Source organism: Formica exsecta, unplaced genomic scaffold (assembly GCF_003651465.1).
Source record: "Formica exsecta isolate Colony F162 unplaced genomic scaffold, ASM365146v1 scaffold425, whole genome shotgun sequence".
Taxonomy (NCBI): Eukaryota; Metazoa; Arthropoda; class Insecta; order Hymenoptera; family Formicidae; genus Formica; species Formica exsecta.
Window position 1 is genome coordinate 856,087 of NW_021851492.1, and position 24,292 is coordinate 880,378.

The window sequence follows — 24,292 nt, forward strand, 5'->3', positions numbered from 1 at the left end:
GGAATGCCATAATCTAGATAACCTGGCATAATAGAATACCCGGACCCAGACTGGTCGCTTTCTACATCGTTGCACCTTCACCTTTTCCCTCCCTTCCTCATGGTCGATCCTCCCATCTGGCCCAGCTTGTTCTGCTTTTCCACGATGATCGTCAACGATGAAGATTCTCCCTCCTTTGCCCCTCTGTCCTCGTCATATCTTACGACGAGGACGAGCTGTTCCCTCGTGCTTGACAAGAGATGAGGAATGCACCGATCAACCGGATCGATCCTATATATGTCTTGTAGTCCGGGGACATGTGTTTTCCACCGATCCACTAGCCACCGAAACAAGGAAAAGTTCTGTCATTATAGGAGACCGTAGGAAGGAACGATCCTATCGGATTTCTCGTAGGTCGGGGGATAGCTTGTTTACGTGGATAGAAAAATTTGGTAAACGCTACCGAGAAAAAGAAAAAGAGAAAGATGAGAACTTGCGAGGCAGTTGATTCTCGTTATTTTCTCGCTTGTTGACGATTTCACAAATTTCATTGTCCGTAAGTAAAATAAGCTCGGGTATTATTTACGATTTGTCCTGTGTATAAATACAAATAGCATAGCGTTACTATAATTGTATATATAGACAGGAGACTAACTTCGAAGAAACTTACTTACTCTTGTTTCATAATAGAAATCAAAGTTACTATCGTGCCGTTGTGACTCGTCATATTTCAGCGGTTTAAGATGTTCAAACAAACAAAGCAGAGCTCGTATAATTTTATACTCCTGGTGTGCTAGAAAAATTCGTTAAAATTATGCATGTATTTCTATAAATCTAGAAAATGCAAAAGTTTTAATAAATCTGATTTCTTAAAAAAAAAAAAAAAAAAGAAAATCTGATTTTTTAAATCCAAAATCCAATGTTTTTCTTGCAAAATAATAAACTTTAATTCGCTTGATATCGTTTACCATCGATTTTTCTCTTTAGCGCAAAACTGAATCGCCGCGATACAAGTGAAAGCGCTCGCTTGTTTACATCCGCTTAAGTTCGCAGAAGATTGTCATCGCCGCAAACGCGTTCGCGGAGAATTAAAATTTTCATTCAACGAGAACGTTACCGACCTACCCTCCTCTTCCCCTCCCCCCATTCTTATGGGGAGATAGAGCGAGGAACGGAATTCCGCGAGTCCCGAGGCGGCGTCGTGCCGCGATCGTTTACTTTTACGTTTATCGTCGCCGTTACGAAATCTCGTTTCCAATTGTCTTTCACGTCCGTCGGATAGCGATATGGATCGCCGTTTATACTACGACTCTATCTAGATGGACCCGGCCACCTCCGCCATTCCCTTCTTTCGTGTCTCGAGGCACGAAAGGGTCGAAGTTCCCCGGGCGCGTTATCGGTAGAGAGCCGATGGTAATTAAGCGCTTCCGCGGAGGAAGGAAGACTTCTCACGGTGATTAGTCGATGTACTGAGTCGCTTCGTGGCCTTTGCGGCTCTTAGATCCGAGGTTCGAATTACTTGGACCTTGCTTCGCGTAACATTAGACCAGACAGATATCTGTGCACGTTGTTTGACTTCCGCTAACGCTGATAGAGCACCGCTAGCTTGCGTTCGACGGATTCACTCTGGGATAAACTATTGCGTTGCGTCATTCTCGAGATGACAATCCTGCACCTGGCCAGATATACGCGAGAGAATTGTTTGTGAACTTCTAAGTGTTATAGAATCACGTCATTTTGTTTGAGCTATAGGCACATGTTCTCATATTTCTTCACGCACACGTGGCTTTAAATTAAAATAAGAGAATAAAACTTTTATTTTTTTATATTTATGCCAAAAACATTATTATGAAAATTATAATAATTTATATATATGTACATAAAATTATAAAACGATACTTTTTTACACAATTATGTAAGATTTAGAAGAGAGAATATTAATTATATCAAGTTGTACATATCGAGGAAGATTGTCTCGCTCTCTAAAATTGAGCAACTCATGACAGCCATTTTAGAATAACTTCGTTATTGCTCACGTCCGGTACGACGGCGCCATTTAACGTGTCTTGCACACATGTCCTGAGTGAAACGTTAAAGGTCAGACCGACCGGCGGTCTGACATTAATTTCCCCTCGATTTTCTTCATTTAAGCGCGTAGCGCACACACGTTAAAGGGCCCGCTCGGAGCGTGACGGGAACGAGTTACGTTCCTGTACGGGAACGAGCGGGCTGTTCCCTTCGGGGCGATCGTGAATGGTCTACCGTGTTGGAAGCGCTTCTCACTCGCCATCACGAGAAACCTTCAAGATGCAGCCAGCGATCATTTGTAATATTTAATTACGGGCGGGTCTCTCTGCGAGAACCCGCCCGGCTAGTTTAGATTAAGTCTCTGAGTTTCTGGCTTCAACTTTTCGTCTCATTTCTCAGTCCGAACTCGCGCGACTTCTTCAAGTCGCCAAAATCTCGAATCGCAAACTTTCATCCCCCGACTCTTGCACGCCCTCGATAATATTATCTGACCAATCTGACGTAGAGAATTGAAATTGGTATAATTTTAGCGCTCTCGATTTCAACATTAGTAATCGTGAAAATAGATGCAAATTTGCACATGTTTCCAGGATTGAAAATAAATCCGACCAAAATTACAACGGCGTTAACCCATGATTTTCACGTGGCATTACGCTTTCGGCGTAAATTTATGCGACGATCAAGTACTAATCAAGAATGATGCGATTAACGATGAGTGACGTCCACGCGCTGCGCGGTTTATTACAGAGACGGTCGTCTGTAATTTGCTCCTATGTTTTTCCATAGCCGGGTATGAATAGTTTTAAGCCGCGTAGCACTGTAATTTAATCCTGCTCTATCGTCGTTACGGTACCCATCTATCTCACCATTTATCTGCCTAATGTAACACCGCGCGTCGCCGTGTAATAACTTCCTCGCGCGCGCGTCGAACTGACGAAATTTGGAAGACGGCGGCATGCCATCTCGGAGATATAGTCCGGCGAGAGAAGCGCCGTTAATTTATCGATGCCTCGGACGATGGTCGCGTCTCGTCGTTTTTCTTCACCACGAGACCGGAAGAGCTCGCGGACTCGATCTGTAACGGCTCGACGTTGCCTTTAATACCGGGCAAATTGTCGGTTTTGCTCGATACGTGCGCGCGACGTGGCGTCACTTCCCGGCGGCATTCTTCTAAAATTGTCGATAACTTATCGGGGATTGACGGTAATTTTCTGTCATGTGTGTACGCCATCGAGCGAGAAACGATTTTCCCGTCCGTCTCTCTTGCTCGCTCTCGTCGCGACGCAACTCACGCACTCGGTCTCTAAATCGACGTATAAAATAGCTGTTTCTTTACCACCATACGTTCTTATCCCGAGCTAGCAACTCCGTCGCATCCTGTTCTCCTTTCCTGTATCCTGGCAGCAGGACAAGAATATCCTCCCACGTATCGCTCGAGAATCTGCGTGCACGAATTTAACCAATGATAAATATTATAGAATATTACAGATTAACACGATAAATATACGTCATATCTTTTTTTAATATTGAGTAAAATATTAATTTTGCATTAATCTAATTGATTTGTTAATAATGCATTTTTTGTGGAGCTTCAAATCTATCGTATTTTAATGAAAATTATATGACGATAACGTAGATTTAATATTTTTACATAGTAAAGATTAATTAAAGAGATTTTAAAAAATCTATTTTAATATATAAAACATATACATCTATTTAATTAAAATATTAATTACATGTATACAGAATTAATTCATAATTATTTTCATGTTTGCATGTCGAAATGATCTTAATATAATATTATCTTCTAATTTTTAAATATCTTGGAGAATTAAATTACCATTAAGAAATAAACTCGTTGACGCTGTTCGCGACAAACATATGGCAAGACAACTCTTCGTGTACAATAGTGGAAAAGCCGATGATCTCTGCGTCGCATGTATCAAGATATACGTTTGTCCGAGGGATCGTTTTGGAGTGGCGCGTTTGTCATATATACGTCAGTATATTCATTCCTTTATATAAAATACCGGGCACGCGGGGAGACGCGAATGAAGTAGCTCAAAGACTCCAGTATGTTTACATCTGCACCGGCATCCCTGGGACTTTCGTGCAGCTGAAAGTATTCGTGCGGCTGCGACTTATATTCGCGTTTCTTGAATGAAGGGGCCGAGACCGAGGATTTACGTTTCGTTGAATGAAGCTTAAGATTCGATACAATACCGGCGAATGGTACCGGTCTTTCGTCCGCGCGAGACGCGTTTCCACCAAATACACACTGTGTACACTATAACGCGTACTTAAGCGCAAAGTAAACAGGCAGCTCTTCTCTTCCCGTCTCTCTAGCACAAATACCTTACTCTCGATGAACTATCCTTGAGACGGTGAACAAATGTCTGCGGAGCGACTCCGCGCGACTCCCTTCGTAGCCACACGATGGCGGATTAATGTAAGAAACTCTTTGGAAAAAAAAAGGGGAGATCATATTTTCATGTGCAGGATGTAAAGTACCTATGATTCACGACTGTTGCTTATCATTCATCTCACATAAAATGTAAATCAACTGCAATATATTTCTTACACTGTAATACATAATTCAAGGGACAAATGAAAAGATTCATCTCAAGAAATAACATTGAATGGAGAAATAATTCTGAATATGATTTGATCGAAAAACATGTATTCGATTAAATTCAACACGTGCGAAACAAGTCTGTATGCCACTTGCATCATGTCTAATGGCTATCGTTCGATTGCTGTCGTAACATATTACTCATAGTCAGATTGCATTTCTTCTTTAGAATAGAATAATAAAGTAGCTTGCATCAACATATAATGCATACCGATACTATCATTGACACATTATTCAATTACACCGCGCGTATTTATTTTCATCTCATTCTAAAGGCGTATGTTAGTCGGCAGGTTTTGCTCTACGCAATAACACTGTAGTCATTAATGAGACTCCCAGAGGGATGCATATATCGATCTTACCGAAGCACTATGTTGACGAAGCATAATATTATGCCTATTATATTCTCTCTCACGGATTTCGCTTTCTTTCCAACGTATGCTTACGATGCTTTTCCCGCGTGATTCGCGGAATATCTGAGTGCTCGCGTATACCATATGATCACCCGCTATATTCACGAATATATTTCGCATATTACGCGCGGATCAAAATACGTGCGAGAGATGTTATTACCGGGCCGTGCGTTCCTCGAACATGGAGTCGGGAAAGGAGATCGACCGGTCGGTCTTTTCGATGCCGAGATCCTGCAAGAGGATGCATCTCGGAGAAAAAAAGTGCCGCGTAATGCGCCGCGGGCCCAAAATGAGGATGACCGAAACGGGGATGAGAGACCGAAGGATGAGAAGGACGACGCACACGGGGTGGGAAGGAAGACCGGCAGATGCGGTTTCCAAGCTGCAGAAGAAGAAGCAGCTGCACCCAGCCGTGCCGTGTCGTCCTCCTCGCGTTATGTGCCGTGATTCCTATGGCCTGTGATTCGATTGCGCCTCTCGCGCGAACCAGAAATTGTGATACTCTCGTCAATACCGTCTCGATCGTTCGTTTCTCCCTATCACCTTTCGATTTCTCCGATTCCAGCCCGTCGTAAACATCACTCGATAAAAAGCATCACTGTGATGGGTATTTCGTAACGCGATCCTCAAAGAGATGTCTATTTTTTTTTGTACCGCCAGTTCACAGCAGCAAGATTGTAGATTTTATATCGTGTCGTAACGTCTAAAGCGAAATTTATTTTTCGTATGTGAATACACACACGCACACTTGTTTTTACTCAACTTTATCACTTAATTTTTATTTTTATTCACATTACTCAATTTTTTTTTATTCGTTATACTTTATATATTTTGATGTATAGTATACACAATTAAATTAGTTTTTATTGAGTTTATTGTAAATTATTGATTATTTTTTCAATTTTTATATATTTCACACTTTCAAAAAATCTGGGATATTTATAGTTTATTATATTATTTTCTGATTAACATTCTTAAGAAATAACATTGTCTATATATATCCTATGACAAATTACATGTTTCTCGATGCATCACTATTGCACTGCGTAAGTATCCCTTTCCATACGATAAGAATGTCAATCGGTATCTTTAGTGGAACCTTATCACCACTACTTCGAAAGATATGGAGAGCGTCTGCTTTCCGAGAATTACCTGCTGATGCATGATGAAACTCTTTTGATCGATGCTCGTATTCAGGCGTGGATATAAATATCATGTATTAACATCTCACACAAAAAGTATTTTGTTATAAAACATTTAATTATTTTACACCAAATCTTATTATAAAACTTTTAACAAATAAATCGTATAATAATATATAAAGCACTTTTACAATAATAAATCCGAGTATATTATTTTATCTAATTTTTTCCATATATACAGAATTTATTATTCGAGAGGGAGAGAGATAAATCATTTTATCATTCTTATCGCAGAGTTATGTGACTTTTCTCTTATATCATCACTACATAAGCGAGAATCAAACTTAAATAGTTAAATTGAGTCCCATCTTTGTCGATATCTACGCCATGCGTTATTAAATCAGCCGTTGAAATATTTAACCGTCGAAAATGAGATATATATATTGATTTTAGACGGAATGAAAAAACGTTGATTTAATATGAAGCTAACATACGCAAAACGCGCGATAGCCATATTTTCTATTATTTTCTTACGAGTCCTTCCGGAGAAGGGAAAGGGGAAGAAGGGGAAAAAGGGAAAGATAAAATCTAATTGTCATGCATAGGACCGGCGCCAGAGCGCGATGCGTTTGCTTACCCATTTGTGACTGCGAACAATATATAAATACGTGGAAACGAATGGTAACAGTAGTCGAGCACAAAGGCAAAATGCAGAATCCAGAATAGCGTGTCTATCCGTGGCATCGCCCTCTCAATTAGCTGTTTCGCGTACGGAATTATAATTAGAAGCAGGAATATCGAGTTACGCGGTTTGTTTGCACGCGAGTGTACGTGCGTATACGTGGCCGAAGACGTGTTCGAGAGATTCAATTATATCTTGTTCGTGATGTAGCACTTACATAGTACGCGCATAATACGTATTTCGATGTAGCGTGCAATTAACGACGCGGATCGCGTTTTAATGGCGCTTCGAAAGACCCATCTTGGATTTTCATAAAATGTTCCGCGATCTGGTAAACGCTCCGCAGTAAGGTTGTTTATAACCGATCAGTATAAATTCACATATATTAACAACGATACGATCCAGGACTGGTTCATAGTTTAATTTCACGTTGCATTCATATTTTTATTCTTCATTCTAGCTCATTAAAAATATTTCTTTTGATCTGTTTCTTCCTTCTATGCCATGCGCGATCATATTGCCAGCAGAGATCATAGAGCCCATCGAGAGTTGTGCGAGCTATAAAAGTGGGCTTCTATAGCAGGTGTCGGAGCAACGTTTAATTAGCGCAGCATTTCCGAGGTCCGGGATTACGTCCTTCGTCGCGCGGCGCAAGAAAATAGACGAGAGCACCGACCGACTCGGGAGAATCTCTCGAGAGTAAGTCGAGCGAGAGTGGGTGAAAGGGGATGAGGAGGAAGAGGAGCGGAAAAGAGAGGAGAAAGAAAAAGAGAGAGAGAGAGAGAAAGAGAAGAGCGCCAGTTATCGAAGGTTCAATCTTCGGGCCATGGGGCCGGTCACTATATGGGATTCTGGGGATACAGGGGAGGTAATCGATTACCATGGGACCGATCTTTCTCCTCCTCTTTTCCCCCTGTACCCTACTCTTCTCCTCCTCCCCCCCCCCCCCCCCCCCCCCCCCCTTCCCCCCTCCCTGGACTTTGCTTTACAATGTAGCATGTACTTTGTAAGTTTGGGTCCCCTATTCGCTATATTTACCAAAGTTGCTGCTAACGGTTAATTTTCTGAAAATTTATTGATTTATGTCTGTATTATAAAATAAAATAATTATATTGTGTCTTATAAGACAATATAATGAAAGCAAATAATAAAGACAAAGTTATACATTTTTAATATATACCCCGCCTCCCGCCGCCTTTCCTCGTCTCCTCACCCACCCCATCAAGCGCGCGTTGCCGACGCCAGAATTTATACCTGGCGGCTGCTACGGAGATGCACCCTCGTCTGAATGGAGGCAGGGCATTCAACGGCGCCGCGAACTGTGAAACGAAAAATATATGGTTTCCGAAAGAACAGCCGTAGATCGATTCTCTCGAGGGGCGAACGGGCATAGGGAGGATGGGAGGAGGGGGAGGCGCGGGAGAAAGAGAGCGATCGGCGAGGAGAAAGATGCGCGCATAAGAGGCGAGGAAGAGTGAAATGGATTCTTTGTATTACGGAGACCGCCACCCGTTTCTGGATATCCATAATTGCACCTTGCACGATCGACGGAGATCCACGTGATTGATGATGTAGTTCGTGGATTTCGTCGGGAGGCTCGACGCGCAATCTCTTGTCTCGGAATTATATATATATATATATATATCTATAAATATTACACGATAAAAAACATACCGTACAATAAAATCACTAACAGACGCTTATTTACTTATAAAAATCCGCGTGTGTATTTTTAAGAAAATAAAAAAATAATACTTTTTATTGATGTTTTATTAAATCTTTTAGAATTGATTGGCATTTCTCTCTAAACAGAAACTTGTTGAGCCTTTACCGAAAACTAGATATAACATAAACGGTCCAATGTTATAAAAACAGCAAGTTATAAAAACAATAATCCTAAGTATACATACGATTCCATCATTTGTATGGAACGAACGGTTCCGCCCATTAGCGAACATCTGTTGTTAAGCCGCGCGATCCCGAAAAATTTCAGCAACAAACCACTTCACTATTAACCTCCGGACAACAATACCGAGCAAACAAAATGCGCCACTTTTAGCCGCAATATTTCTTTTCTCCGCGATGTGATGCCCTATGAATTCCGACAATAGATCTCGTGTTTCCCCACGATACGGATGAAGCGTGTAGCAAGGATGTCCCTCGCATCCTTGCTTAAGATACCCACAATCAAGTGGGCTATTATTTGCTGAAAACTCGACGATACGCTGAGGGGTTAGATAGGAAAATGCGGAGAAGATGCAGAGAGAAGAGTAGGGAAAATCTCCCAAAGGGAGACGCGAGCACAATTTGACGTACCTGGGGAAGACGGCATGAAAAACCTTGCCGGGGAAGAAGCCCAGGTACACGCGTGTCTTTCTATACGACTAAAGCCTTGAAAATCGAAAATCGAAAATGACTGCTGCTTTATACGTTTGTCCTGGCCGGACAAAGGCGGCGAGCGCAGGGTCTTGTGCGTGCGCGTGTGTAGAGAGAACTCGCGTACGCACCGTTAAAACCTATTCATCTAAATCTAGGACATTGGGATTTATGTGCGGACCGGCTCCTCCCCGGGTCCAAGCAAGGTTTCATCGTTTTCGTGGTTGGCCGGAGAATCTCGCGGAGGAAAACAAATTTATCGGTATAGATCTAAACAAAATTGAAAAAAATAACGCGAAATGAAAACTTGTAATATCTTGCGATTCAATTAAATGATTCGTATTTAAATACGCGTGTTACGTAAGAATAAGATTAATGTAAAAACCATACACAAACGCAAAATATAAAAATAGATGCATTTTCTCGATTTTAAAATATTGTACAACGGTTATTAATCGTGTTGTCAGCACCATTTAAACCGTTCAGAAGAAGTAAATTCTTATTTACGATTCACTCTTATCGTTACACCTCTTCGCTTGCAGATTTATTTTTCGGCTCAGATTTAACGTGAAGATTTCTCTATGGGTATTGCGACCTTGAACGTGAATGAAATTGTCTTACGAAAACTGCATCGGCTCGAGTATCCGAAAATTACGAAGCAAACAAGCCGGACGCCGTTGGACGTGTCGTTGTTCGACGAACAAAGAGAGGCCTCGTGGCATGCTCGCGTAGGACTCTACGCAAGCACGCACCGTTAGGAGGGCCCCATTTGTCTAGGGCGCCGAGATTTATACCGTAGCTAGCCCGCCCCGGGTCTACGCGCAAACCCAGGGCCCGCTTATTCCGGATCGACAAGAACGATCGAGATACTCGCGAGGGAAAAAAAGGGGAGGTGGAGAAGACGGTTGCTCAAGGTTAATTTCCACACCACTTGCCGGCCTCGTATTGGCACAACCACTTGCCTTCGTCGCATAAATAGAGAATCCCGTCCCCCACCGCGCAGATTATGAGACCCGGATTTCGGGACTCGGAGCCCTTTGTCCCGAGGGATACCGCACGTGGTGCAACCGAGGTCGCGATGGGCGGCACCTCCTCTCTCCGTCTTTCTCTTCTCACCGCAGCAGGAGGAAGACTCCGTGTCAGTTGAAAGTCACGTGCGGAAACCGGGACCGAGGTAAAAAGTCGAGGGAGGTAAGACCTCGGGTCGACTTAACGTCAACGAGGACGACGGTCCCGATGTTTACCTTGCTTCTTAGCACATTGTAAAGGGATGACGAGTCTATTTCCTTAGAACAAGTGCCGGCGACGCTGGAGATTATAGGAGGCACACGGACGATGGCATGATTTATGCGCGGAGAGAAGGAGGACTTCTCGAAGGAATCGTCGAAATGTTGACAGACGGACGGAATGCGGCAAAGAGTCCTGTTCTTTGCGCACTAAGAAGAATCTCATCGAAAATAAAGGATAATAAGTACACTTCGCGTTCACGTGTGCAAACAATAGTAAGGACATCTTATCAAAGACCGCGTGAAAAGAAATATCCTCGTGTAAAAAGAAATAAAGCATGAAAGAAGATTGTTAAAATTCATAGTATATAAAAATTCACATAAAAATTTATAGCACGATATTTAACGGCACAATAATTGGCGGGAAGAATAATTATGATAATAAGTTATAATTACCACAATTATACGAAAGAACCCATGATAATTATATACTTGATAATTATTGTATTACTTAGCTCCTATTCTTTAATTTAACGTGCTTAATTTGTTACGTTTAATTACTTAATTTTTACGCGATTGTTTTTCTAATTGTTCTGATGATTAATGATACATAATTATACATTACTATTATCATCACAATATTCTTATTATTTTTTAAATAAAGCATGCGTGCACGCGACAATTAGAGTAATCTATCGAAGATAATTAAGATGTGGAGAGAAGGAAGTACTTACATATTCTTTCCAAGAAGATACTTAATATTTCTGAACTTGTAAATCAAAATGTGGATATAATTTTTGTTAAATAATCTATTTTAACACAATATATATTAATCATAAAATAATCAATTATAAACAAGAGCTACAAAGATCAGAAATAGCAGCATTTCATCAAATACATTGTCAAGATTAGAATTAGAATTATTCTGATTTGCCTTTGTCGGGCTACGAGCGTTGCGAGGATACAAGTACTCACACATCCATGTTCGCGCGTACAAATAATATAGAAGCCGAGATTTCTCACCCGATGGCGATCAGAACGGAGATGTAGCTCGTCCCGTTGTCGGGACACGACACGACGCGGCGGGGTCGAGCCAGCCCATCGTCGTCGGTGATTTTCCGCGGTGCGGTCACGCGAATTCGTGACTGTACAACCGCTGAATCGCACCGCGCCGATGTGTCACGCTGGTGTGAAACGTTCCGGCACTAGGAAGTGACCCCGAACTGTCGCGACGACAACGATCCCCGACGTACCTGCCTGCCTGCGCACGACGCCAACATCCAACGAACGAATAATGGAGCTATCGCGAGGATATCAACACGACGATGTAGTCCCCGCCCGGGATTATGAACTCCGAGTCCGAAATGAACGGATTTCGAGACCCGCGGGACGCGGTTATCCCGTCCCAACATCGGCCGAACAGAAATGTCTCAATGCGGATCTCCCTCAAGTCCAAAGAAAATCTAGTCGTGATTAGTCCTATCATCCCGGAAGACATCGAACTCGGAAAGCACTTCTGTCGGATGGCTTGACATTGCAATTGATGCACGTGGTCCAAGAGAGCCTGTGCTCTCGAGACATTAATTCTACGAGCGGGATAAAAGAACGGAACAGGAAGCAACGATTCGATATCGTGGATTTTATCGGCATAGCTTCTAGCAACATCGATATTTTCTATTTCCTTTACGATCATGCAGAATGTCTCCAAGTACTCCGTATTCTTTTATCTGATTATTTAATCAATTTAACCTTAGGCTTCTTTGGCGTAAAATTGATCGAACGCTATATTTTATCACATGGTATCTTAATGTGCAATTTAAAATATTACTGCAAGATACAAATATGTGTCTTACTGATTCGTATAAATTATATTAGATTTTTCTACAGATATATCTCGTATTTAAATATTCTTGATATAATGAAAAAAACTATTTTATAATTACTGAGAAATAAAATGTATAAGTATATATACGAGTATTAGTCTCAGTTGCATACTAATGAGACAATCCACATCGTATACGATACTTTGTGTTTCTCCATTTCATTCGGCCGAAAATTTATACTTGGAAATGTAACTATTTTTTTCATCTTTAATGCACCGTAAGAATTCTCACAATCGTAAAGCTTTCATCGAGTTTCCTCGTACACGGACTCGGTATCAGCCATAAAACTGAAGAGATCGTAACATAGCAAGGTCGTCGCAAGTTCCGCGCTTTCTTCCTAAATTCGAAGGCTAAGACCACGACAACTCCGCCCAAGAGTGGTTTCTCCTAATCGACTTTCGAGAGCCTCATAAAACCAACGATCGTAAAATTAAATCGTCGTCAAATGTCATCGTGGATCGCACGGTTTCTCGCTGCTCTCACGGCGGCCATTGCCACAAAGTAAATCGCCTGAAATTAGGAAACGTGCAATTAAATCATTTTTAATGTAGCTGAAGCATCTCGTAATTCGAATACTTTTAAGAAAAAAATACAATTTTATGCGGAAAAATACAATTTAACCGTTAATCGATATAACTCTTGTTACATTGTATAGGCAATATTTATTCGACGATCTTCGATGAATAATTTATAGCGATATAAAATGTTAGTATAGCTTCCAAAATTCTCGAATTCCTCGAATCAATTGATCTAACATATTAAATTTCAAAAGTATGGGTTGCTTTCTCGCGTCTACAATGCGATGATTGATGATCCAACGCGTACGAAAGCAACCAACACAAAAATAATAGCAGTCATAAACTCGAACAAATGTTTAACGTAACATGTCGTTTCCAACTGTAATAAATGGACGACACAAAGTTTTCGGCTATTAATTATCCTAAACCAAACTACAAATAATAGACTTTACCGTTAAATATTGAGCAACTCATATCGTTTGCATAGAAAAAATATCAAGTATATAATTTTTAATAAATGTTTTTAATAAATTATTTTACTCGACAAATCCTTACAATTAAATATCCTACTAATTATGTTATGAATTTTGTTAAAGAAAAGAATCTCTATATCTATACTTATATCAATCTTTCTCTTTGACTGAAAAATATAGATTTATTCTATTTGCAATTTTGTTTCAATTTATCTCTTCAATTTATATAATTTTATATTTATATATTTACTTATTATAAAGAAAAAACTAAATTGTATTATCTTAAAGTGCACCATCTATGCAGTTTGTAACTATAGATTACACATTTATTCTCTATCACATTTTCGAAATCTGTAAATTCAATCGGTACCGTTAATTAAGTATCAACCTACAACGGCGGCGACACCATGTCTCGCTCATGTTATCACCTGTTGAGCCAAAGGCGCGAACGCAAAGGGTGAAGGCGGTAGGTTTGTCGCGGCTTTCGACGACGCTTTTGATAAATCGACGAATTGCGACGTCGCCGAGGACGCGACACGCAAGCTCCGAAAACACGTGCCGCTGCGCGTTTCTCCGCGGCACAGAATTATTTCTTTTTCGACGTCGGCCCTCTGATCTCTCGCCGGTACCGACACCGACACTCCGTCCGCGTCCGGCCACTTTAGAGCCTCCGTACCACGCCTCAACGGAGGCGGCGGAGGCGGCTTTTAATAGGACGCCCGGCGTCGTGGCGCGCGTGGATCGATGAACTTTTGGCTATAGACGCGCGGGTAGAGGCTCTCCCTAATAAAACTCACCAAGTAACGTCAAAGTCGGCACGCGCGCTACACCTTCCTCCCGCATCGTTTTTGACTCGAGAGATGGATTTATTTATAACAATAAATCATATATATGTTGTTTTCGACGAAAAAGAAAATTGCACTCGAATGTTTTGAAAATCTTACATTTGCTGTTTCTTTTTCTTTTTTTTTTTTTTTTTAGGTTTTATGTCAATTTTCAATAGCATAACTTCTTTTGCGGAATTATTACATGACGAAACGTATGGCGGTGTCGATCAGAAAACGGGAATGTTATTTCGCGACTCTTGTTATCGTTGAATTCGCTCAAGTCTCGAGATTGATCGAAAGAGATTTTTCTCGAGTTGGAGGAGAGTTTATAGAGACCCATTCTCCTCGGAGACGTCGCACTCTGCGAGTTGACGACAGGAAGATACGGATAATGTTGTGATAGATAAGGAGAAATGCAATGACGAGAGAGACGGCGATGTTTTCCGGGCGATGCTTATAAAACGGATTATATTACGAGTAAAAGACGAGAGCGTAAAGAAAATAAGAAAGTCGGATTGGGAAACTTTAACGCATCACCGGAAATTAATTTATGGTCGAGGTTCAGCAATCTCAATGGAGTAGCGTTGCTCGTTTTTTATTATAGCATTTCGAATATTACCTATTCAGAGTTCAGAGCAGATTTCATCATTATTGTCAGATTTATAATATTTCTGCCGAACGCGTTCGTGTTTTCTAACAGTCGGTGATCATTGATACATTTCAATGCGATTTCAGATGCACTCCACATTTGTATGTGAATCGTCTTTTTACATTAAATCCGCGAGTCACGCGATTCTCCGCGGATCACGCAAACGCCGATCTGGCACTCTGTACACCTCGTAACGTAAGAACTATCTCATTAATCCGTTCGCGAGCGAATCATTCCGTCGCGCGGAATAACGAGCGAAACATACCATCGATAATGGATTAGTTCGCCGCGACGGTATTCGACAAATTATCGGTCGGTATTTTGCCACGATACAGTTAAACTCGCCGATCGGGACGAAGTTTTACCTCTCGTAGAAGCAGGAAAGAGGGCGGATGAAAGAAAATAAAATCACCCGATGCCTCATTAACTTAGCATTCCCTTTCCCTCCCCCGCTACATTACACCACCGATACTCGGGAGCAGTGTTTCCTTCACGGCTCTTTTTCCAGCAACGCGCTCGCGCGATGGTTGCCTTGCTGGCCGCGGCAAAAAGACACGAGAGATTGGCGTAACGAATGCGCGAAACGCGAATGACGCAACACTATGCCACAGTAACTTTTTTTTTTCTGGGTGGAGAAAACACGCTCGAATTCTCGTACACGTTTCCGCTCGTCTATTTTATCTTGGTTGTTTTTTTCCACGTGAGTGCAAAATATTATTCTAGGTTTAATCGAAATAAATACTTAAGAAAAACTTGATTAACACTCGAAGAAATTAAGTCAATATTTATTAGGTTGAGGGGTTGTACCGCTTGGTTTTTAAATTATATTCGTTCTTTCCAAATATCACGAGATATATTTTCTCTTCTCTGTGTCCCATTTTTTTTCTCAAAAAATTAATTTAATTATATTTTATTTTGTCTCATTGATCAATTTGTCTAAAATATTAAGTGATAATCCGATCGATAATTTTATTTATTGATCTATAAAACTATTTTAAAAATCGCTGGTTTATTATATTATTCTTGGCTCATTGGATATATCTGACAATTAAGTCTCTCGCTCCTCTGCAGCTCCTTATTTAACCGGAATACAAGAATAGTCTGGATGAAACATATCCATCGAGCGACAGCCGACAGAATTGGGCCATGCGGAGGAAGAATACGATAAATATTTGAAGTTAACTAATAATAACGCTCTGCGGGTCGTCTTAAATGGAGAGGGACATCCAAAGACGCCGACGAGTCATCCGCAGGCAGCATGCGAGACGCATTTACGTAACGCCTTAATGCCTTGCATTAAGCGGGCCGCTCATGGAGCCAAGACGCCGCTGTTGTCGTCCAGGAAGTTGTTGTAAAGCCGCGTCCACGTCGCCGCTGCCGCCGCAACATTTCTGAATATCAGCGGCGTGCAAGAATGTTGCCGCACGTTGCAGTTGCAAATGATAGGTGTGTAGGCGCTAACGACCAATTATTCCGTTTCTCTCTCTTTCTCGGGGTAGCGCAATACATGCGTGCGAAACACGAGATATTGCCGTGAGAGATCTTCGAACGGGCACTCGAACGCAACTGCAAGAATGCAGAAGAATTGAAGGGTACGTGAATCGAATAAATCCGCTTTTCAAATGTTACAGAAGAGCCAGATGCTTCTCACAGGATCGGATCGGATCCGAGAGTTTTATTTGTCTTATATGCATATCATATGCAATGTTATTTCAGGCTGAAAATCAAATAGAGCCACATTCAGTGTTAAGTATGAATGAGATATGAATACGCGCGCGTCTATCACATTCAATAAAATAATATTATACCAAAGCAAATTCTCGAAAAAGCTCATTTCTTTATTTTAAGACAATGAACCTTAGCTGAGAGAAAGAGAGATTCTCGCACTAGTCTTTTTGAATAAAATTAAAAAAAAAAACATTCCGTATAAGTCACGCCATTACAGAATGTTAGTTTTTTTTTTAAATTTTTTAAATAAAATAATATATGCAAAATGTATATTCAAAGCAATAATCTTACTTAATATTACTTCGCAAGATGCAAGACCAGACAGCAACCATATTAAATTAACAATAAGTGTAGATAATAAAAGAATTTCAAGAAACTGCAATTTGTCGAACGAAAACGAAAAAAAGAAAACAAAAGAAAAGAAGAAAAAAAGATGTGATGATCCACAAATATCGTCCCGTGATTAAAGATATCTTCGATGACGGAAAGATGACGGCGAGCTCTTCTCTTCTGGATATCACGCGACAAATCTACATCTGATCGTCAGCCTCGCGGCGTGATCGACACCGACGGAAATTGGAAAGTGCCGTGAATGCAACTGTCGAAGGGGTAACAAAGGGTTCGCATATTGGGCGGAAATAAAATCATCCCTTCCCCGGGGAGAACCAATCACGGAGCGATGCACATTGCTCTCTACATGTAGTACATGCAACTGTCGGTGAAACCGGGCAGGTGCGAAGGATATATATATATATACGTCTTCCGAGAAACGAGGATTTTAACGATTCCGTGTTTGCGAACATGTTATATGCCAACGCCCATCATATTCGGATTTCACGTGAAAAATTAACGCTTGCGCTCCTCTTTTGTCAGACGAATCTTTCGGGCAATGACACGAGTTACGAGCGTGAGGAAGTTTCTCGACCTGATTATGATTGTTTTCCGATCGTATCTCACGCACGGCGTGATATCAATTCTTTCGACACCGTGTCTAAAATATACCTTTTATCTAAAAATTAGTTATATATTTTCCAGAACGTTAGCTGATTCATTATAAATTAAGCAGTGTTTAATCTAAAATATAGAATGAGATATGAAAATCGAGAAAATAAAAAAATAATCTTATACGTTGACGTAACTATACAAACCAAAATTTATATCTTCGTTTACAATTTGCGGTTTCGCGAATTACGACTTTGTACGCGTCGTACTCGTTTGTGGAATGAACATGATGAATGAAAGAGTCAAGCGGTGGTCCCGAAGCCGTAACGTCCACGCTCCGTCCACAGTGTCTTTTTATCCTCGCTTCTTTCCTCTTTCTTTCTTCCCGCTTTCTTTCTTCTCCTCTTTTTTTTCCATGCGCTCACTCTCTTCACTTTCTTTGACGCGCGGTCCCGGCTCTTTGATATTCCTACCAAAATATCCCACTTATGTATATATATATATATAGTTAGTGCATACGAGCATCCATTCCATCTGTTCTTCTCTCCGTCTTCTCTTCCCCAATAGGGGCGAATCCATAAAACAATGAAACTTCAGTCTCAGATTTACAATCCCGTTAAACGATCTCGTAGAAATAATGTTGTTTAGAAACAATTTTTTTAAATTGAACGAAAGAACGAGTTTAAAAAACAAAAATTATCAGACAATATCGATGAATTATTAACTATCGCTAATATATACTTGAAGAAGTCGTGAATATTGCATTTGGTATAAAAATATTCTGTACTGACGCGTTTTCTTTTTTGAATCAGTCTTTCCATATTTCTCTTCCTCTTGGTATCTCTTTTCTTCGCGGCGCACGTGGGTACGCTTTCCTCACCGTTTCTCACCGAGTCTTCTTTGTTCCACCGTCAGGTCCGCACGAAGTTGCACGCTTCGGAAATTGCGCGCGACTCTCATCTCGCACGCCCGAGCCGCGAATCCTCTCTTTCAATTTGACGACACGCGAGGGTCAAGGATCGGAAACGAGAGGCTCTCTTTTGTGGGCGAATATATCGCCTCGTAGCTCGCTTTTTCGGTCAGGTAGATTAAACTCGCCTCCGCTTTCGTTCGCATTTTTATTTTGATCATTGTAGATCCGAACGGCGGATCGTGACGATTGCATCAACCCTCTCTACGATCATGCATTCTGACAATCTAAGTAGCCTGCCGTTACATATAATTACGTGTTACATAAAACTTTTTTTATTGTACGTATAACAGTAAGAATTTGTTGACGGTGTACACGAGCGTAAAAATTCATTTACAATTATCTTTAAATATTTTTACATGAGAAAGAGAAACTTAAATAATATAGATATGTTTGATGATAAAAAAATGGGAATACGAAGCTTATTCTTTAATATCAATTCACATTTAAAAGATACAGTTATATATTGTATTATACAACAGAATAAAGGCATTTAAGAAATATACAAAGTTATTGATGTTCAAATTAGTGGGATAGAAAATTGCCACATCGCCGAATGGCTGACAGGAATTCGCAGGAGCGACCTGAAACGATGCTGTACCCCATCGGAACACGCCCACTTTTTCGCGATTCCAATTAGGAAGACCCTCTCACAGGGTTCACTGGGGAGTTGATTGGCGTCGACTAGATAGTGGTGGGAATTAATGAAGACAGTTGGAAATGGAGTGTACGGTGCTATTACGATGCTGGCGACCAAATTCATTTTTTGTATTCGTACGGAAATCAATTTGAAAATTGCTGCTCAAATGTATTCGATGTCTCGTCGATGTGATTAAAAGTTATCATTTAATGCTATATGAATATCAGATACAACAAAAAATAATATTCTAGCGTCGTGCTACATAATCAATCAACATTTAACTTGATAATTATTATATAATAAAGAAAAAGGAACTCTAATTGAAATAAACACCGATAATCTACCATTAATCCTAAATATGATAAACATTAAAAAAAAAGCCAGTGATATCTCCCACACTTGCTCATTCTTATCCATGAAAAGATGGCAATCATGTTTCCCTGCTATATTATTTTGATACACCGTTACTTATTGTTGCAAGACTAGGTCGATATAGAGAATCGCCGAATAATACACGTATTCGATAACATATTGTTAGAATCCTGACTATGACGATCGCATAAGAGACGCGTGACCACGAAGTGAGGCTCAATGTCCATTGCGTAGTACTTTCGAGTGAACGCGGGTCACCGGCGAGGTGGCATACATATTCATGTCGAGTGTTTACCTAAGGCCAGAAAAGAACTGTTAAGGACCCAGCCGAGATATCACATTAATACGAGGGTACTCGAGGGCTTCTACGAATACGTAGATATATGCAAATGACATCGTTCCCCGGAGAGGAGAATCTTAAATCACATATCGGGATTACCAATAACACGTCCGGCCGACGTTCTTTGTGGTGATTAGAAAGAGAGATAATAGCGGAGGAAAAAGAGGAATTTTCGAAAAGCAAAAAAGGATGATCTTTATAGCTCGTTGGTATCGCGATAGCCGCGTGAAAAAAAAAAAAAGGAGCAACGTCAGCAACGAGTAGCGAAACGAAAAAAGGCCGGACGAATTTTGGCGATTAAGAGGAAGACGCGACCAGGGGCCTCTCTCGCCAGGTCTCTAACCCGGCGGTAGCAATAATCGGGCAAATAAAAAATCCCTGTGAAGGAACGAACGGTCGGGCGAGGAAAAAAAGTTAAACACGTTTGACTACGTGTTCTGACGGAAACGGCGATAAAGTTGTTCTCGCTCGAAACGCCTCCTCCGCGTACGTTATCCGTGACAACGACGACAACGTCTGTCTGAAAACCTCTCGTTCTTTTAATCGCGCTCTTTCAGGATGCCAGGCAATCCGGACGAAAGGAGAAAAAAAAAATGGTACATTTTTATCACGAGTAATTCAGGCTGTTACGTACGGTCTTTGATAAATTCATGACCTAATAATGGCCAAGTCGCCAACGAAACGTTCTATACGTCCACGCGCACTCATTAGATGCTCGACACGTGCATGCATATGCGCGCATATCCGTGCCGTTGTTGCGCTTACTTAAGGATACCAGATCGAGACCGATGGAGGTATTACGAAAAAAAGGAGAGAGAAAGAGCGGATATTATCGCCAAACGTTAATTTAGCCGAGGTCCGGCCTACCTTCCAATTTTCGAGCCCTTACACGCCCACTTATGAGATTGTCCGTTAACGCTCCGAAACGTCGGAACCGCGTATATTCGACGCCCGCGTTTCCCTCTGTAATAGCGTCGCCGTGCTTGTCCCGCGTGACAAGCGTGACTTGTATACGCGGGCGAGCTCTCTTGAAGAGCTTTATATCAAAATTGAGGATCGCGTCGCGTTTGACAAATTTGCGGTCAACCTACCCTATCATAATCCTGTAACTGAGAACAAAACGAAGTCGTGCTAAAATTATCGGTTTTGACATATCTATGTCTTTATAATCAGGAGAGCGAGCGTTGTAAATTATAAACGAAAGTAATTTTAAAACGAGCGCGCGCTTCTCAAACATATATGACTATTTAAAGATTTTTTTAAAGCTCTTATAAAATAATATGATGACTTGTATTGATTTTACATAAATTTAATATTGAAAATTGGAGAGTTTATAGTTAATTAACTTTATAATAAAAACTTTAAATACATGTATATGGGAAAAAGATAAATGGATACGATTTATGGCTTATATCATCCGTGACCGACTATACTCGGTCCAATCGCGGAAGCGCACGTGAACGTAATATAAAAAATGAACGACAAAAATATTTATACGCTGTACCGTGTATGCACGTAATGGTGCCGATTCGGATAAACTCTAAACACGTGCAAAAAAAAAAATATATATATATATATATATATGTGTGTGTGTACCAACACGAAACAAACGCACATAAGAAAGAACGATAGAGAATAAATACGGTTATACGCGTGTAAAGCTCTCCACATCATGCGGTTTGAACGCGCTCGTAATGTGGGCGCAAAAAGTAGATGCATCAGACAGTGCGTGCATCTATAAACGTGTAAACGCGAACGAGGACGAGACTTGTGTGAGTGAAAAACAAAATAAAAGGTAAAATAAAAGGCGGCACAATGTCCAACGTCCACAACACGGATGTGAAATGTACTACTATCTAACGAAACCAGGTTGTCAGCACAAAAGATACATTTTGTTTGTGTATATGTAAAATAAAATATTATATATTATTAAAGATGCATTGATCATATAGGTAAATATTGATAGATAACGAGTACATTTATGTAAACGTATAATTATCATATAAATAAATATGCAATTAAAAATAAATACGATAGAGAGAATATAAAACACATATTGAATTTTATATACACATATTGAATTTTTTTTAGCTCTAATTTTATTGGATGTTAACGCAGTTTTTGTCGACTCGCGAATTCGAAATAGGTGGATGACGCGAAATAGGGGGACGTTGCTGTTACGTACACTCCGACTTACGGAACGCGTATTAGCGTGTGCGAGAGTGTTCACGGTGAGAGAACCGGTTATATAGGAACCGTCCGCCACCTCTTCTCTCTGCACCTACTCCTCTTCTTCCTATCATCCGCCGACCTTTCGTTCCTTCATCCTTACCGAGTATATCCTCACCGGCAAACTCACCGCCACATAATGCGGCGATGTGCACGCCCGCGCGTTGCGTATGTATGTATGCGCGTGTGTACATAATTGCTAGCTAACGCATACCTACACGCATAAATATATGGGGTGTCCGAACTAAGATCCAGGGGGCTAAGCTAAACAAAACCATGATCGCTTCAAGAAAATATCTCAATTGAGCTTTACGGATAATGAAAATCTATTTTTTTTTTTTTTTTTTTTTTTTTAAGATCGATCTCAAGTATCGATATAAAACGAGATCTTCTCGATATATTAATATTAAAAAAATAACATTCTCTCTCTCTTTAAAAAAGGCAATAATAATTCAAATTTTTTCTTTATTCGTGAAATAATTTCCATATAAGGATATTATAGTAGATTGTTTCTGAAACACTCTGTATAACGTTCGTACAATTTGCACGATGCTTCGACACCATAGGCGCCTGCCTATCTGACGTTGGGTACGAGAGCGAGTTCGCTTCTTTTCTTTTTCTCCGTTTCCTGACCTGGCTACCGACAGGCCGTAGGGACGCTAGCTTGCTCTCCCTATCTCTCTCACTCCCTCCGAGAGTTCATCTCTCGAGGCGTCGGCATCTCGCGAATGTTTTACGGATAGAACTCGGTATGCGCTGGAAACGGCGGTATGCACGGCATCATCATAGGCTGCGGAAAATATAATCTTTTATCGTAGACTTTCGAATGAGGTCTGAAAATATATATTGAGTAAAATGCGTGCAAAAATTTCGATGCGCGCTTTGAGAGTAACACAAAAATATTTATGCGATATTTATTTATTTATATGTATCTATTATATTATCTCCCGATGTTTCATAAAAAAAAAGATATGAAAATATTAATACTTGAGCAATATTTCATCGCGCCATACGCGTACATAGAATAAATAATATTGTAAGATCGCGCTTGTTATTTATTTTTGCTTATAATTAAGGATGGATTTTTGTTTGCAAATATAACGAATATAAATTTTATCTTTGATTGAGTTGTTTATGAGTCTGTTTTTCTGTTACAGATTTCGAATAGACAATACAGATCATATAATCGACGTAAACAAGAACAATGCAGCGTTCGAGTACGATCAAGTCAATATAATATGTCCGGTATACCCGCCGGACTCGTATGTTGATGACGATGCTGAGAAGTACATCATTTATAACGTAAGTTAATTTTTATATTTATTCTAATATTAATAACCGCTAGTATATAAATAAGACATTAATTTGCTACGTGGCAGAAATAAAAAATACTCTCTCCGTATGTGTGAATGCCACTTTTTATAAAATTTTAAATTCAAATGCATTATTACCTCTTACCTTCTTAAATGTTTTTTGCAAAATTAATTACTTTACATCTTTTATCCTTGAAAATTTATTAGATAATGATTATAAAAATATCATATGATATATGTATGACAAGATCAGGCATATTGAACATAAAAAATTGTAAGTCAGATTCTATCAATGTTTAGACAGCTGCTACTTGAAACTGGTTCTTTAACCAGCTTTCATTATATTCCCAAAACGACATCCGCTCTTCAACAAGCGTACTATGCTACTGAAATGTAAATTTATCAATAAATTGAAAGAATTATTAGACGTACAGTCTACAAGCACATTGGGTAACTTTACACACACATGAGCTCTTTCTCTATTTTTATTCTTTGTTCGAGAGTCGTGGTTTTATGTTTGGATGAAAAAAAAAAAAGTTACAAAATTTATTTTTCTATTATTTAATTAATTAATTATTTGTCCCAATCTAAAATATTTTTATCTTTGTTTGCCACAAAAATGCAAATAATTATTCTCGTTTAAATGTTGATTCTGCTTCAAAAGTGATTGATATCAGAACGCGCGAAAATTCATCATTTCTCGCATACTCGATTACGTACATTCTTATAAACTTTCATTCAAGAGAGTCAATTCAGGATATTGCGGCCGATTCTCGACTTTCACAGATATAGCCATGGAACATTCCATCCTCTCAAGCAAAGCAAAATCTCTCAAAGACTATTCGGCGGCGACTTAATCGCTTCAGTCCACTTGATTGTCCCTCCGCTCTGCGCCATCAGCTATCCCATTGTCTCCGTCGTTCTTCCTAC

General features: G+C 40.1%; 1 protein-coding gene across 1 annotated transcript in view; it reads left to right on the forward strand.

Annotated features, from left to right (window-relative positions):
- LOC115240349 overlaps positions 1 to 24,292 on the forward strand; it is a 46,949-nt gene that overhangs the window by 14,158 nt on the left and 8,499 nt on the right. The window contains 1 exon segment of the mRNA XM_029815443.1: positions 23,207 to 23,351. Within this exon segment, the coding sequence (XP_029671303.1) occupies positions 23,207 to 23,351 (145 nt within the window).